This window comes from Anomaloglossus baeobatrachus, chromosome 3 (assembly GCF_048569485.1).
Source record: "Anomaloglossus baeobatrachus isolate aAnoBae1 chromosome 3, aAnoBae1.hap1, whole genome shotgun sequence".
NCBI classification, from domain to species: domain Eukaryota; kingdom Metazoa; phylum Chordata; class Amphibia; order Anura; family Aromobatidae; genus Anomaloglossus; species Anomaloglossus baeobatrachus.
Genome location: NC_134355.1, coordinates 27,387,894 through 27,404,942, shown reverse-complemented (window position 1 = coordinate 27,404,942; position 17,049 = coordinate 27,387,894). Strand labels below are relative to the sequence as shown.

The 17,049-nt window shown below is 50.6% G+C and overlaps 1 protein-coding gene across 1 annotated transcript in view; it reads right to left on the bottom strand.

Moving 5' to 3' along the window:
* Nucleotides 1–1,542: 1,542 nt before the first annotated feature.
* DNAH14 (dynein axonemal heavy chain 14) overlaps nucleotides 1,543–17,049 on the bottom strand; it is a 291,138-nt gene continuing 275,631 nt past the window's right edge. The window contains exons 84-87 of the mRNA XM_075341429.1: nucleotides 6,225–6,373; nucleotides 5,838–5,971; nucleotides 5,607–5,753; nucleotides 1,543–3,304 (exon numbers count right to left, since the gene is read on the bottom strand). Coding sequence (XP_075197544.1) covers nucleotides 3,098–3,304; nucleotides 5,607–5,753; nucleotides 5,838–5,971; nucleotides 6,225–6,373 — 637 coding nt within the window. The 3' untranslated portion in view covers nucleotides 1,543–3,097. The remainder of the gene's footprint in view (nucleotides 3,305–5,606; nucleotides 5,754–5,837; nucleotides 5,972–6,224; nucleotides 6,374–17,049) is intronic.

The window sequence follows — 17,049 nt, the reverse complement described above, 5'->3', positions numbered from 1 at the left end:
TCAATACGAAGCTTGAATACTATTAGCCCCTGTCATTGAGCCCTTACACATTACTGATATGTAGCGCTTACATTATTTTAAGCTCAGAACTTTTATCTCAGATCTACTGGATTTTATAAAGAGGAATTGGCCATCAATGCTGGGATTGTCAGACGCTGAGAGTCTAAAGGTTTATATTTTTGTACAAGTTTTTTGTTTGTAAAACCCTTGTGAAATCTGTTGAAATCCTGTGGACTCTGCCCAGAACGCTCCGGAGGATTTTCCCTCTGGCCGATTCTAGTCTCGTTCCTCTGTTGTTGCTGACCTCGTCTAACCCTGTGAATAATTAGTCCGTACTTGGCCAAACATGGAGGACGAGCCGAAGATCTGTCAGAAGATGTTCTGGCTGATTGTTGACCACTTATAATCACGAGACTCCCTTTACAATTTGGCCATTTTTGTAGCTTTAAGTAGAATGTGCAGCATGGCATGTCCCCTGGGAGGTCGGCATCAGGGGTGGTCCCATCTCAGACTTTTTTGGCCTGTCAATATGACGTGTCGGAAACGGCCGATGTACACAGACCCCATGCATGGTCTCTCTTGACATCTGCCGTTGTGAGATTTATTATCCCCCCCCCCCATACACATTTAATGGTCGTCCACGTGTTGGGTGGACATTCATCTAGTGCCGTGTGGCTGGCATTAGGTGGACCCAGTTATATGTAGTCACATACGTCCATCTCTCAGGTTGTTTTTGCACATTTTCTCATTTAGCAAACTGTCAAACATGAGGCCCTTTTTCTATATAAACAATCTGAGCTTGGATTTCACGTAAGTGGTTGCTATAAGGGCCGTTTTTATTTAGACATTTTTACTAAATGAGGCCCAAAAATGTGCAAAAGAAAAAAAAAACAAAACACTGCAGATGCTACTTGTTTTCGTAGACTGCAGTGAATGTGTGGAGTTTTCTACCTCTGGTCTATACAAGGTTGTACTTGATGAAATCTTTGTATGTGTCTTGCCCTGGTCTTGTATACGGTGCCGGCTCTGGGGTATAGTATGGGCTCGGGCCTTCACCAGCTTTATGTGTTTACTATAAATGACCGTACAACCAGCGATCACCGGTGCCCCGGGGACGTGTCTGCACTGCTTCTGTACAAGTGTGAGATGTATATAGTATTTTTTTTATTTTAGACGTTTTCTGGTTTTATGTAAATAAATGAATATTGAAAAGTTCTGCAACTTTTTGATCTGTTGTGCACATTCTACATACAGTCTGCTGCTGTGAGACGTATTTGCCTTGATATAATCAAGGATGTGAACGTTCACTGGCAGCAAGCAGAGATAGTGACAAAATATAATGCAGAGTTACTGAACTTTTCATTACATAATTAATGGAGCTTTACCACTGCCACCAGTTATATTGAAACCACTAATAACAGACACCAGGTTGACGGCCGGGAGCTGAAGAGGTGACATTTAAAGGACAATGCAGCCCCCTGGTTTTAGCGCCTGGTGTTATTCCCACTGATCCCATCATTAATGTGTGCAGGAGACACCCCCCCCCCCATTGTTTTCTTTTATTTACACAAAACTGGAAATCTCGTGATATTAAACAATCCTGTTATATATTGTTTTCTTTGCAAGTTGACTGCCGTTATGTCTTATTTTTATACACATTTGTTTTGTTTTTTTCCAATTGCTAAGCAATAAACATTTTTACAAATGTTTCTAATAAAATGTTTGGAAGCGCGTCTTCTTGTATCAGCCTTGTTTTTTCCGGAATATAGAGCTGTGAATGTAATGATTACACACATTCATGCTGCACAGAATCCTAAGGGATCATTCCCACCCTGCAGATTTTGATGCAAATGGAAAATTTTGGTTCTATTCATCTGATTTTTGGGTGCGTTCTGAAAAATGGGTTCAGTTGAAGAACTTTCTGCAGCAAAAAAAGCAGCGTGTGAATTAAAGCTAATGAAGATGAGACATGGTGGATGTCAGAGGTTTCTGCGGAGCCGCTTGTTGCCAGATTTGAACCTTTTAAACCTATTTTGACTGTTCTATGTCACCCATAGGTGGTCAAAGGATATCAGCCACACCGGAAATGGTCATCAGGATGGTGAACGTCTTTGCAGAAATCCTTGTCTTCGTGGATATGATCACTTTTAACTAGAGATGAGGGAATTGATTGCAGAACTCTGGTCCTGGAAGCCTCCTCTGATTTATAGATCTGGAGCGGTGTGCGTCACATCACAACCACGTCGTGCCTAATGAGAAGGAGGTTCGCGGCTCCTGCAAATCATTTTTCCTCAACTCTACTTTTAACCATTTCTGCGGTCCTGATGGCTACTCCCATTACTCCATATAGTAGAGAGAACTGGCTGAAGCTCACTAGTAAAACACCCCAGACATGAAAGGGGGGGAAGGTCAGACGTAGCCACATCTTTATTTTTGGAGGGAATATACACTACATATTATTGGACACAGGTTGTCTTATTAATCTTAATCTGCGGGAAGACTTATGGAAAGTGGAGTTAAGGCCCTGTCACACACAGAGATAAATCTTTGGCAGATCTGTGGTTGCAGTGAAATCATGGACATATTGTTCCATTTGTAGACAGCAACAAACCTGGCACTGATTGTCCACAATTTCACTGCTACCACAGATCTGCCACAGATTTATCTGTGTGTGACAGGGCCTTTAGTCCTCTATGGCAAGTAAATTGCTTGCAAATTAAAGTGACCTAATTATATAAAATTAGTTCATACTTTGATAAACTTGTCATAATGGAAGTTGAAAAAAAAAAAATTATAGTGGCCACCGAACCCACAGCTTTGTAATCCTACCTGCCGGTGCCTCGCTCGATCAGTAAGCCCGGACACACATGATGCTGCACTCGGCATGAAATTGCAAAAGACACCAAGGAGGCTCTTAGAGGTCAGGTCCCGGCAGCCATGAACTATCACTGCAGCTGCTGCACCTGAGATCTTGCAAATATTTTTGCTAAGCTCTAATCCTAACCCAACCGGGTGTATAATATGCTTTGTAGTCAGTAATGGTTATGATCCTATTGAAGCAGATAGGCAAGAGATTGTATGACACAATGTTCCTTTGTTAGTCTGGTATTTGGCAGAGCAGGGCCACCCCTCTGCGGATCCAGTGACTGGGTCTCACCAGACTTGGTAAAGACACGGCGGTGATGAAGTTAGTGGGGTGTCCGGTGGAGGATAAGGCTCCAGCACGTTTTGGTGTCCTGTAGAGCGGGCACTCGTACATGTAGACTGCATTGTGAGCTTCTGCCGTGTTCACCGAGCTGTGGTCCTGTTGAGGGGAAGAAATAGTCTTAGGCGGCTTTCACACTACGTTTTTTTTTTTAAATGCGTCATGAACGTTTTTTTAACGAAAAAACGGATCCAGTGCAAATGCGTTTTCATTTCAATGCATTTGCAATGGACTCGCGTCTACATGCGTTCGCCTGCGTTATAGTGAGGATCCAGCGACTTGCAGGTTTTTAACTTTTTTCAAAAATGCTACTTGTAGCGTTTTTGAGCTGCTTCCAAATACTGCAAATTGCTGGATCCTAACTATACTGCACGCAAACGTATGTGAACGCTGGCATGCTGATAGACAGGATCCTGCTTGCTCTACTGAGCATGCCCAGAAACCAGCCTCGCGTGATCAGTCCCTCTCTCCCCCTCCTGAGAGCGGAGGACGCTCGTAACCAAGGTAAATATCGGGTATCCAAGCAAGTTACCCGATGTTTACCTTGGTTACGAGCCTCCGCAGCTGTCAGATGCCGGCTCCCAGTCTTTCACGTTCAGTTCCCCTCACTCCTGATCACATGACTCCAATGCCCGCCCATAAACTTAGTGACAGGATCCTGCAAAATAACACATGCGTTTGCATGCGTTTTTCTTTGCAAAAAAAAATCCGCTTTTGCAGCAAAAAAACGTTCATAACGCATGTTAAAAAAACGTAGTGTGAAAGCAGCCTTATTGATACAGGTTACAAAATGGCTTTCCAAGTAATCTTATCCTCTACCTGTGCGATATGTGATAATGATAAAGTTTGGGCCTCTAAACGAATGTTAAGTACAAATATTCACATATAATGGCCAGAAAAAAAAAGGAGCAAAAGGTTAAATTTGGCAAAATTGGAAACTAAAATGGCAATTCTGCTTTTCTTTTCATGATGTTCAGTTTCAGGTAAAATGATAACTTTGTTTTAGAGGTCAGTATGGTTATGGTGACACCAATTTACTTTCCCACCCCACCACCTTACAAACAAAAGAGATTGACCTCAGCATGTTTATTTATTTATTTTTTTTGGGGTCAATAAGAGTTGTAGTTTTTTTTTATCATCAAAAACCTATGGACCCCACAATGGTGAATTTGTTGGGGGGGGGGGTGTTGAAGGTGACGTGTCCAAAAAAAACTACATTCTAAGCACTCAATAGCAAGTCTATCTTTGTGCGCCGGCTGCGCACATCTCCACTGTCTTTTGAGTGATCGGTGGTGGTCCTAATTAATCTGTAGGTATATACAGTGTGTCCACCACCATTAACTTCAGAACGGCGGCAGCTATAGCCATAGAAGTGGTGTCTAGGTATAGTAAAGTAGCCATCCGCTATGCAATGAAACCACCTATAGCGCCACCTGGTGGAAAAGAACGGAGTTAGCATTTTTATCTCGAAAACTGAACGAGATAGAGAAAAAGTGAATTACAAAGTTGTAGGGCATCATCAATTCAATACGAATCGACACCTTGCATACAGAAATGCTATGATTAGAACGTGTAAAACTCACAAGGCTGTGGACGTGAAGCGATATCTCATGGAGACCTTCCTACAAGTCATTGGGTATGGTGGCTGTGTGGAGTGGCCTCCACGCTCACCTGACCTGACCCCATTGGACTTCTTTCTGTGAGGTCACATCAAACAGCAGGTGTATGCGACCCCTCCACCAACATTGCAGGACCTACGACGACGTATCACAGATGCTTGTGAAAACGTGTCCCCTACCATATTGCACAACGTGCAGCCAGATACAGTATGCTGTGCAGAGTCCAGATGTGCATTGCAGCTGATGGGGGCCACTTTGAGCATCAAAGTTAAATGAGCGCCATATGCGTGACCAGCATTCAATGTTTTGGGGGGGGGTCATGGGTTTCATATCATAGAATTTCTGTATGCAAGGTGTCGATTCGTATTGAATTGATGATGCCCTACAACTTTGTAATTCACTTTTTTTCTCTCTTGTTCTGTTTTCCACCAGGTGGCGCTATAGGTGGTTTCATTGCGTAGCGCATGGCTACTTTACTATACCTAGACACCACTTCTATGGCTATAGCTGCTGCCGTTCTCAAGTTAATGGCGGTGGACATATTGTATAGATATTATGCATAAAAAAAAAATAGTTTTTGTTTTTAAATTACTCTTTCGATGGCCTGCACCCCCACATTGTATGGAGTGGGCTCTGCTAAGGATATGTTCAATTGCTCCTCAAAATCCAGGTAAGCTCCTTGTGAACAAACGCCAGCACTAATAAGTTTTGCAGGTAGAGCAATGCTTATCCCTCAAATTCTTGTTGACGTAAATATTTTTCCCCAGGGTGCCGTCACCTACCGTGTGTGGAATAAAGTGGATTTGAGGCACCGAGTAAAATCTGTCCAGTTCTTCACATTCCTCCAAGACCTGAGCGTCGGGGTCCCACTTGGCACTGTCCAGGAAGAGCCCAAACACCAGAATCCCTTCTTGAGGAGGAGACTCTTCCTAGAAGAGATATATATGTCTGTGGATTATATGAGGTGTACTTAGTTTTATTCTGAAAGTTAGAGAGATGATGACAATACTCACAGTATTGACCCTGAGACTTTGGTCCGGGTCTCGCATGTTACTCGCTGTAGACCGCACCACGTGTCTGAAGGTGAGCGAGTCTACAGAAACACTTCTCATCCGTGCGTGGTTTTGTAATACAGCGGTCAGGAAACCTGTGGGCAGGTGAAAATACAGAGACAAGAGTGTGACGTTACAGAGCAACTTTCCTTGAGCTTGCATCTTTTGTTTTGCAGTCATTGTTCACCATTTCCATCCCTTTATTAATCTTTTGCAATCTCTACGTTACCTACATCGACCACTAGTGTTCTAGCTGTTTAGAAACTACACGTCTCAGCATGCCCAGCGCTAACCCCAGCCAAAAATAAATATCAAAAACAAGTCTCCTCAATCCTAAAATGTTCCCACCTTGTGGAAAGAAAAATGCCGGGAGCCAGAAGCTGCTCGGTTCTCCTCTGATTTGGGTTGTAGTCGGCTCAGTGTTCTCAGTCGTCTGGGATGAGCTCGGTCTGGGGTGTCTAAGCGTCTTCTTCTGGAGGCCGAGCTGGTCACCAAACCTGAAATAAATATTGTAACGGTGTAAAATCAAAAAGGTTCATATTCTTCCTACAGACCACAACTGTGATACCACTGAGCTGTGATTTCAAGGACGATATGGACATGCCGTAGAGATCCGATCTGTCCTATCTGAGCACTACACAATGGTTGTTTAACCATATGCACTGTTTCGTTGGAAGGGTCCAGAAGCCTTATTTCTTCGGCGCTCCATTGGGAGACCCAGACGATTGGTGTATAGCACTGCCTCCGGAGGCCACACAAAGCATTACACTAAAAAGTGTAAGGCCCCTCCCCTTCTGGCTATACACCCCCAGTGGGATCACTGGCTCACCAGTTTTCTGCTTTGTGCGAAGGAGGTCAGACATCCACGCATAGCTCCACTGTTTAGTCAGCAGTAGCTGCTGACTCTATCGGATGGAAGAAAAGAGGGCCCATATAGGGCTCCCAGCATGCTCCCTTCTCACCCCACTTGCGGTTTGTAAGGTTGAGGTACCCATTGCGGGTACGGAGGCTGGAGCCCACATGCTGCTTTCCTTCCCCATCCCCCTGAGGGGCTCTGTGGAAGTGGGATCTTACCGGCCCCCAAACCCTGAGGCCGAGCTCCATCCACAGACCCAGAGACCCTGCTGGAGGAGCTGAGTACAGTCAGGGACAAGGCCCTGCAACGTTCAGGTACTCTGTGTCCCCGCACAGACAGGCCACGCACACTCCAGGCTTGCTGGGTGTGCTAGTGCGCCGGGGGCACTAGCGCTGCGCGCTCGGGTTAGAGTCACTGCAGCTTAGCTGAGTGATTTTATGTCTTGGGAACTACCGCTCCGGGAGCGGCGGCGCCGCTGGGACTTGTAGTGCGCCGGGGACTCGCGCTGCCCGCGCTTTTACGGCGGCAGCGCTCATAAATCTAGTCCCCGGCTTTTGCGGCCTAGCTCTGCTTCGTTCCCGCCCCCACCCTGTCAATCAGGGAAAGGGAGAGACGCTGTTCTATAGCCAGCGCCGAGGGCTGGAGTCTTATTTACATACTCCAGCCCTCTCACTGGGCACAGTGGGGACGCAAGTTTCCCGCTCTTGGTCTCAACACGCCCAGGGCCCGCCCCTCTCCACAGGACGCCGGCAGCCATTCCTGCATGCAGTCTGCCTGGAGAACGGACACAGGCTCTGGGGGACTCAGACAAGGGACTCTGGCGACCACACACCCGCGTTTATGCGGGCGGTAAGCTGCACATAAGTGCTGGCCCCACTAGTGCCACAGTGTTATTTGGTGCATTTTTTCCCTGTACCATATATATTTATATTGCACTGTACAGTCGCTTCTTGGCTTATACCCTCATTGCTCTGAGGAGACAACAACATGTCATCCGCAAAACGCAAGGGTGCCAAGGCACAGGCGGTATGCACTGCTTGTGCCGCATGTGGGGCTAATCTACCGGCAGGTTCCAATGACCCCCATTGTGTGCAATGTTCAATCCCTGTGCCACTTCGACAGCCAGAGTCTATGGTAGTAGTGGCCCAGGCAGAGACGCCTGTGAACCCTGCCCCGGTGACGGGGACAGAATTTGCAGTTTTTGCTGATAAGATGTCTGTGACTATGACAAAAATCCTGGAAACCTTGCAGTCCAGGCCAGTTTCTCAGACCATGGACACTGCTGTGTCTATGCTCCCCGGTCCCCCTCAGTTGGAACTAATCCGTACTTCAAGGGGGTCCCAGGCATCACAGGCTGAAGACTCTGACTTGGATGACAGTCCCAGGCAGCCTAAGCGGGCTCGCTGGGAAAGACCCTCGCCGTCATCACACTGGTCAGGGTCTCAGCGAGACGAGGCTCTGTATGAGGAGACAGAGGTGGGTGATCAGGAATCTAATCCTGACACCGCTCTCAATCTAGATACCCCTGATGGTGACGCTATGGTAAATGACCTTATAGCGGCCATCAATAGACTGTTGGATATTTCTCCCCCAGCCCCTTCTGCAGAGGAGGCAGCTGCACAGCAGGAGAAGTTCCATTTCCGGTATCCTAAGCGTAAATTGAGTACTTTTCTGGACCACTCTGACTTCAGAGAATCAGTCCAGAAACATCATGCTTATCCAGATAAGCGTTTCTCCAAACGTCTTAAGGATACACGTTATCCCTTTCCCCCTGACGTGGTCAAACGCTGGACCCAGTGTCCAAAGGTGGACCCCCCAATCTCCAGGCTTGCGGCTAGATCCATAGTTGCAGTGGAAGATGGGGCTTCACTTAAAGATGCCAATGACAGACAGATGGACCTTTGGTTAAAGTCTGTCTATGAAGCTATCGGCGCGTCGTTTGCTCCAGCATTCGCGGCCGTGTGGGCACTCCAAGCTATTTCAGCTGGCCTGGCACAGGTGGACTCTATCATACGTCCAGCAGTGCCGCGAGTAGCGTCTCTAACCTCGCAAATGTCTGCGTTTGCGACTTACGCTATCAACGCTGTCCTGGACTCTACGAGCCGTACCTCAATGGCGTCTGCCAACTCTGTGGTTTTGCGCAGAGCCTTGTGGTTAAAGGAATGGAAAGCAGATTCTGCTTCCAAGAAATGTTTAACCAGCTTGCCACTATCTGGAGACAGACTGTTTGGTGAGCAATTGGCTGAGATCATTAAACAGTCCAAGGGTAAGGACTCCTCCTTACCCCAGCCCAGATCGAGCAAACCTCAACAGAGGAAGTGGCAGTCGAGATTTCGGTCCTTTCGAGGCTCCAGCAAGACCCAATTCTCCTCGTCCAAAGGGACTCAGAAGGAGCAAAGGAGCTCAGATTCCTGGCGGGCTCATTCACGCCCCAAGAAAGCAACCGGAGGAACCGCTTCCAAGGCGGCTGCCTCATGACTTTCGGCCTCATCCCTCCGCATCCTCGGTCGGTGGCAGGCTCTCCCGCTTTTGCGACATTTGGCTGCCACAGGTCAAAGACCGGTGGGTAGCAGACATTTTGTCTCACGGGTACAGGATAGAATTCAGTTCTCATCCTCCGCCTCGGTTCTTCAGAACCTCCCCACATCCCGACCGAGCAAATGCCCTTCTGCAGGCGGTGTGCTCACTAAGAGCAGAAGGAGTGGTGATCCCTGTTCCTCTGCAGGAACAAGGACAAGGTTTTTACTCCAATCTCTTCGTGGTTCCAAAAAAGGACGGCTCGTTCCGTCCTGTTCTGGACCTAAAGCTGCTCAACAAGCATGTGAACACCAGGCGGTTCCGGATGGAATCCCTCCGCTCCGTCATTGCCTCAATGTCTCAAGGAGATTTCCTTGCATCAATAGACATCAAAGATGCTTATCTCCACGTGCCGATTGCTACAGAGCACCAACGTTTTTTTACGTTTCGTGATAGGAGACGACCATCTCCAGTTCGTAGCTCTGCCATTTGGTCTGGCGACAGCCCCACGGGTTTTCACCAAGGTCATGGCGGCAGTGGTAGCAGTCTTGCATTCTCAGGGACATTCGGTGATTCCTTACTTAGACGATCTACTTGTCAAAGCACCCTCTCAAGAGGCATGCCAACACAGCCTGAATGTTGCGCTGGAGACTCCAGACTTTCGGGTGGATCATCAACTTTTCAAAGTCAAACCTGGCACCGACTCAATCACTAACGTATCTTGGCATGGAGTTTCATACTCTCTCAGCGATAGTGAAGCTTCCGCTGGACAAGCAGCGGTCACTACAGACAGGGGTGCAGTCTCTCCTTCAGGGTCAGTCGCACCCCTTAAGGCGCCTCATGCACTTCCTAGGGAAGATGGTGGCAGCAATGGAGGCAGTCCCGTTCGCGCAGTTTCATCTGCGCCCACTTCAATGGGACATTCTCCGCCAATGGGACGGGAAGACAACTTCCCTAGTCAGGACAGTCTCCCTTGATGACCAAGGACTCTCTGCAATGGTGGCTTCTTCCCACCTCATTATCACAGGGAAGATCATTCCTGCCCCCATCCTGGGCAGTGGTCACGACAGACGCGAGTCTGTCAGGGTGGGGAGCAGTTTTTCTCCACCACAGGGCTCAAGGGACGTGGACTCAGCAGGAGTCCACCCTTCAGATCAATGTTCTGGAAATCAGGGCAGTGTATCTTGCCCTATTAGCCTTCCAGCAGTGGCTGGAAGGAAAGCAGATCCGAATTCAGTCGGACAACTCCACAGCGGTGGCAAACATCAACCACCAAGGAGGGACACGCAGTCGGCAAGCCTTCCAGGAAGTCAGGCGGATTCTGATGTGGGTGGAGGAAAGAGCATCCACCATATCCGCAGTTCACATCCCGGGCGTAGAAAACTGGGAAGCAGACTTCCTCAGTCGCCAGGGCATGGACGCAGGGGAATGGTCCCTTCACCCGGACGTGTTTCAGGAAATCTGCCGCCGCTGGGGGGTGCCGGACGTCGACCTAATGGCGTCTCGGCACAACAACAAGGTCCCGACCTTCATAGCGCGGTCTCGCGATCAAAGAGCTCTAGCGGCAGACGCCTTAGTGCAAGATTGGTCGCAGTTCCGGCTCCCTTATGTGTTTCCACCTCTGGCACTCTTGCCCAGAGTGTTACGCAAGATCAGATCCGATTGCGGCCGCGTCATACTCGTCGCCCCAGACTGGCCGAGGAGGTCGTGGTACCCGGATCTGTGGCATCTCACGGTCGGCCAACCGTGGGCACTACCAGACCGACCAGACTTACTGTCCCAAGGGCCGTTTTTCCATCGGAATTCTGCGGCCCTGAACCTGACTGTGTGGCCATTGAGTCCTGGATCCTAGCGTCTTCAGGATTATCCCAAGGGGTCGTTGCCACCATGAGACAGGCTAGGAAGCCCACGTCTGCTAAGATCTACCACAGAACGTGGAAGATATTCTTATCCTGGTGCTCTGCACAAGGAGTATCCCCCTGGCCATTCTCGTTACCTGTCTTTCTTTCCTTCCTGCAATCTGGGTTGGAAAAGGGCTTGTCGCTCGGCTCCCTTAAAGGGCAAGTCTCGGCACTATCCGTGTTTTTTCAGAAGCGTCTAGCGCGACTTTCTAAGGTGCGCACGTTCCTGCAGGGGGTGTGTCATATCGTACCTCCGTACAGGAGGCCGTTAGATCCGTGGGATCTAAACAAGGTCCTTGTTGCTCTCCAGAAGCCGCCTTTCGAGCCCCTGAGGGATGTGTCACTTTCTCGACTCTCACAGAAAGTGGCATTTCTGGTAGCGGTCACGTCTCTTCGGAGAGTGTCTGAACTAGCAGCGCTGTCATCCAAAGCTCCTTTCCTGGTGTTCCACCAGGACAAGGTAGTGCTGCGCCCCATTCAGGAGTTTCTCCCTAAGGTGGTATCCTCTTTTCACCTTAATCAGGATATCTCCTTGCCTTCCTTTTATCCGCATGCAGTTCATCGGTATGAAAAGGATCTACATTTGTTGGATCTGGTGAGAGCACTCAGAATCTACATTTCCCGCACGGCGCCCCTGCGCCGCTCGGATGCACTCTTTGTCCTTGTCGCTGGTAAGCGCAAGGGGTCGCAGGCTTCAAAAGCCGCCCTGGCTCGATGGATCAAAGAACCAATTCTTGAAGCCTACCGTTCTGCTGGGCTTCCGGTTCCATCAGGGCTGAAGGCCCATTCTGCCAGAGCCGTGGGTGCGTCCTGGGCATTACGACACCAGGCTACGGCTCAACAGGTGTGCCAGGCAGCTACCTGGTCGAGTCTGCACACTTTCACCAAACATTATCAGGTGCATACCTATGCTTCGGCGGACGCCAGCCTAGGTAGAAGAGTCCTGCAGGCGGCAGTTGCCTCCCCGTAGGGGAGGGCTGTCTTTGCAGCTCTAACATGAGGTATTTCTTTACCCACCCAGGGACAGCTTTTGGACGTCCCAATCGTCTGGGTCTCCCAATGGAGCGCCGAAGAAGAAGGGAATTTTGTTACTTACCGTAAATTCCTTTTCTTCGGCGCTCTATTGGGAGACCCAGACGATTGGGTGTATAGCACTGCCTCCGGAGGCCACACAAAGCAATTACACTAAAAAGTGTAAGGCCCCTCCCCTTCTGGCTATACACCCCCAGTGGGATCACTGGCTCACCAGTTTTCTGCTTTGTGCGAAGGAGGTCAGACATCCACGCATAGCTCCACTGTTTGTAGTCAGCAGTAGCTGCTGGCTCTATCGGATGGAAGAAAAGAGGGCCCATATAGGGCCCCCAGCATGCTCCCTTCTCACCCGCGGTGGTGCTTGTAAGGTTGAGGTACCTATTGCTGGTACAGAGGCTGGAGCCCACATGCTGTTTTCCTTCCACATCCCCTGGAGGGCTCTGTGGAAGTGGGATCTTGCCGGCCCCCAAGCCCTGGGGCCGGGCTCCATCCACAGACCCATAGAACCTGCTGGATTGGGAGCGGGAGTGCCGTTCAGGGACAAGGCCCTGCAACTTTCAGGTACTCTGTGTCCCCGGCAGGCACGGACACTCTCAGGGCTTGCTGAGCGTTGTAGTGCGCCGGGGACAGTGGCGCTGTACGCTGGGGGTTAGGTCACTGCAGCTTTGCTGAGTGACGTTGTGTGTTGGGAACTACTGCGCCGACCGCTCCTGGAGCAGCGGCGCAGCTGCGACTTGTGGTGCGCCGGGGGCTTTGCGCCGACCGCGCTTTTACGGCGGCGGCGCTTCTAACTTTAGCCCCCGGCTTCTGCGGCCTAGCGCCGCTTCGTTCCCGCCCCCACCCTGTCAATCAGGGTAGGGGAGAGACGCTGCTCAATGGCAGCGCCGAGGGCTGGAGCTTTATTTACATGCTCCAGCCCTCTCACTAGGCACAAGGGGAAGCAGACTTCCCGCTCTTCGTCGGTGTACGCCCAGGGCCCGCCCCCCCTCTCCACAAGGACGCCGGCAGCCATTACACATGCGATCTGGCTGGGGAGAGGCAGCAGGCTCTGGGAGACCCAGACTAGAGGGATTTCTGGCGACCACACACCGCTCCTAAGCGGGCGGTAAGCTGCACAGTAGTGCTGGCCCCACTAGTGCCTCAGTGATATATTAGTGTACTTTTTTCTTGGTACCATATATATATATAGTTGCACTGTAAGGTCGCTTCTTGGCTGGACACCCTGTACTGCTCTGAGGAGGCAGCAACATGTCATCCGCAAAACGCAAGGCTGCCAAGGCACGGGCTGTGTGCACTGTTTGTACTGCATGTGGGGCTGATCTACCGGCAGGCTCCAATGATTCACATTGTGTGCAATGTTCAGTCCCAGTGGCACTTCGTCAGCCAGAGCCTATTGTGGTGGTAGCCCAGGCAGAGACGCCTGTGAACCCTGCCCCGGTGACGGGGACAGACTTTGCAGTGTTTGCTGATAAAATGTCTGAGGCTATGACAAAAATCCTGGAGACCTTGCAGGCCAGGCCAGTTCCTCAGACCATGGACACTGCTGTGGCTATGCTCTCTAGTCCCCCTCAGTTGGAACTAATCCGTACTTCAAGGGGGTCTCAAGCATCACAAGCTGAAGTCTCTGACTCAGATGACAGTCCCAGGCAGCCTAAGCGAGCTCGCTGGGAAAGACCCTCGACGTCATCACACTGTTCAGGGTCTCAGCGAGAAGAATCTCTCTGTGATGAGACTGAGGACGGTGATCAGGATTCGAATCCTGAGGCCCCTCTCAATCTGGATGCCCCTGATGGTGACGCCATGGTTAATGACCTTATATCGGCGATTAATAGACTGTTGGATATTTCTCCCCCAGCTCCTTCAGCAGAGGAGGCAGCTGCACAGCAGGAGAAGTTCCATTTCCTGTATCCCAAGCGTAAATTAAGTGCTTTTTTGGACCACTCTGACTTCAGAGAATCAATCCAGAAGCACGACGCTCATCCAGACAAGCGTTTCTCTAAGCGTTCTAAGGATACCCGTTATCCTTTTCCCGCTGAAGTGGCCAAACGCTGGACCCAGTGCCCAAAGGTGGATCCCCCAATTTCCAAGCTTGCGGCTAGATCCATAGTCGCAGTAGAGGATGGCGCTTCACTTAAAGATGCCAACGACAGACAGATGGACCTTTGGTTGAAATCTGTCTATGAAGCTATCGGCGCGTCGTTTGCTCCAGCATTCGCGGCCGTGTGGGCACTACAAGCTATTTCAGCTGGTTTAGCACAGGTGGATGCCATCATGCATCCAGCAGTGCCACAGGTGGCGTCCCTAACTTCGCAAATGTCTGCGTTTGCGACCTATGCTATCAATGCTGTCCTAGAATCTACGAGCCGTACCTCTATGGCGGCCGCCAATTCTGTGGTTTTGCGCAGAGCCTTATGGTTAAAGGACTGGAAAGCAGATGCTGGTTCCAAAAAATGCTTAACCAGCTTGCCATTATCTAGAGACAGACTGTTTGGTGAGCCATTGGCTGAAATCATAAAACAGTCCAAGGGTAAGGACTCTTCCTTGCCACAGCCCAGAGCAAGTAAACCTCAACAGAAAAAGTGGCAGTCGAGGTTTCGGTCCTTTCGAGGCTCGGGCAAGCCCCAATTCTCCTCGTCCAAAGGGACTCAGAAAGGACAAGGGAGCTCAGATTCCTGGCGGGCTCACTCACGCCCCAGGAAAGCAAATGGAGGAACCGCTTCCAAGGCGGCTACCTCATGACTTTCGGCCTCCTCCCTCCGCATCCTCGGTCGGTGGCAGGCTCTCCCGCTTTTGCGACATTTGGCTGTCACAGGTCAAAGACCGGTGGGTAACAGACATTTTGTCTCGCGGGTACAGAATCGAGTTCAGTTCTCGGCCTCCACTTCGGTTCTTCAGAACCTCCCCACACCCCAACCGAGCAGATGCCCTGCTGCAGGCGGTGGACTCTCTAAGAGCAGAAGGAGTCGTGATCCCTGTCCCCCCTCTGGAACGGGGGCGAGGATTTTACTCCAATCTCTTTGTGGTTCCAAAAAAGGACGGCTCCTTCCGTCCTGTTCTGGACCTAAAACTGCTCAACAAGCATGTGAACGCCAGGCGGTTCCGGATGGAATCCCTCCGCTCAGTCATTGCCTCAATGTCCCAAGGAGATTTCCTAGCATCAATAGACATCAAAGATGCTTATCTCCACGTGCCGATTGCTACGGAGCACCAACGCTTTCTGCGCTTCGTGATAGGAGACGAACATCTTCAGTTCGTGGCTCTGCCATTTGGTCTGGCGACAGCCCCCCGGGTGTTCACCAAGATCATGGCAGCAGTGGTAGCAGTCTTGCACTCTCACGGACACTCTGTGATCCCTTACTTGGACGATCTACTGGTCAAGGCACCCTCTCAGGAGGCATGCCAACTCAGCCTGAATTTTGCACTGGAGACTCTCCAGGCGTTCGGGTGGATCATCAACTTCCCAAAGTCAAATCTGTCACCGACCCAATCACTAACGTATCTTGGCATGGAGTTTCATACTCTCTCAGCGATAGTGAAGCTTCCGCTGAGCAAGCAGCGGTCACTACAGACAGGGGTGCAGGCTCTCCTTCAAGGTCAGTCGCACTCCTTAAGACGCCTCATGCACTTCCTCGGGAAGATGGTGGCGGCAATAGAGGCGGTTCCGTTTGCGCAGTTTCATCTGCGTCCACTTCAATGGGACATTCTCCGCCAATGGGACGGGAAGTCGACATCCCTGGACAGGAAAGTCTCCCTTTCCCAGACGGCCAAGGACTCTCTGCAGTGGTGGCTCCTTTCCACCTCATTATCACAGGGAAGATCCTTCCTACCACCGTCCTGGGCGGTGGTCACGACAGACGCGAGTCTGTCAGGGTGGGGAGCAGTGTTTCTCCACCACAGGGCTCAGGGTACGTGGACTCAGCAGGAGTCCAGCCTTCAGATCAATGTTCTGGAAATCAGAGCAGTGTTTCTTGCCCTACTAGCCTTCCAGCAGTGGCTGGAAGGGAAGCAGATCCGAATTCAATCGGACAACTCCACAGCGGTGGCATACATCAATCACCAAGGAGGGACTCGCAGTCGGCAAGCCTTCCAGGAAGTCCGGCGCATTATGATGTGGGTGGAAGCCACGGCCTCCACCATATCCGCAGTTCACATCCCCGGCGTAGAAAACTGGGAAGCAGACTTCCTCAGTCGCCAGGGCATGGACGCAGGGGAATGGTCCCTTCACCCGGACGTGTTTCAGGAAATCTGTCGCCGATGGGGAAGGCCGGACGTCGACCTAATGGCGTCCCGGCACAACAACAAGGTCCCAACATTCATGGCACGGTCTCGCGATCAAAGAGCTCTAGCAGCAGACGCCCTAGTGCAAGATTGGTCGCAGTTCCGGCTCCCTTATGTGTTTCCACCTCTGGCACTCTTGCCCAGAGTGCTACGCAAGATCAGATCCGACTGCAGCCGCGTCATACTCGTCGCTCCAGACTGGCCGAGGAGGGCGTGGTATCCGGATCTGTGGCATCTCACGGTCGGCCAACCGTGGGCACTACCAGACCGACCAGACTTACTGTCCCAAGGGCCGTTTTTCCATCGGAATTCTGCGGCCCTCAACCTGACTGCGTGGCCATTGAGTCCTGGATCCTAGCGTCTTCAGGCTTATCCCAAGGGGTCGTTGCCACCATGAGACAGGCTAGGAAGCCCACGTCCGCTAAGATCTACCACAGAACGTGGAGGATATTCTTATCCTGGTGCTCTGCTCAGAGAGTGTCTCCCTGGCCATTTGCATTACCTACCCTTCTTTCTTTCCTCCAATCTGGGTTAGAAAAAGGTTTGTCGCTCGGCTCCCTTAAAGGGCAAGTCTCGGCGCTATCCGTCT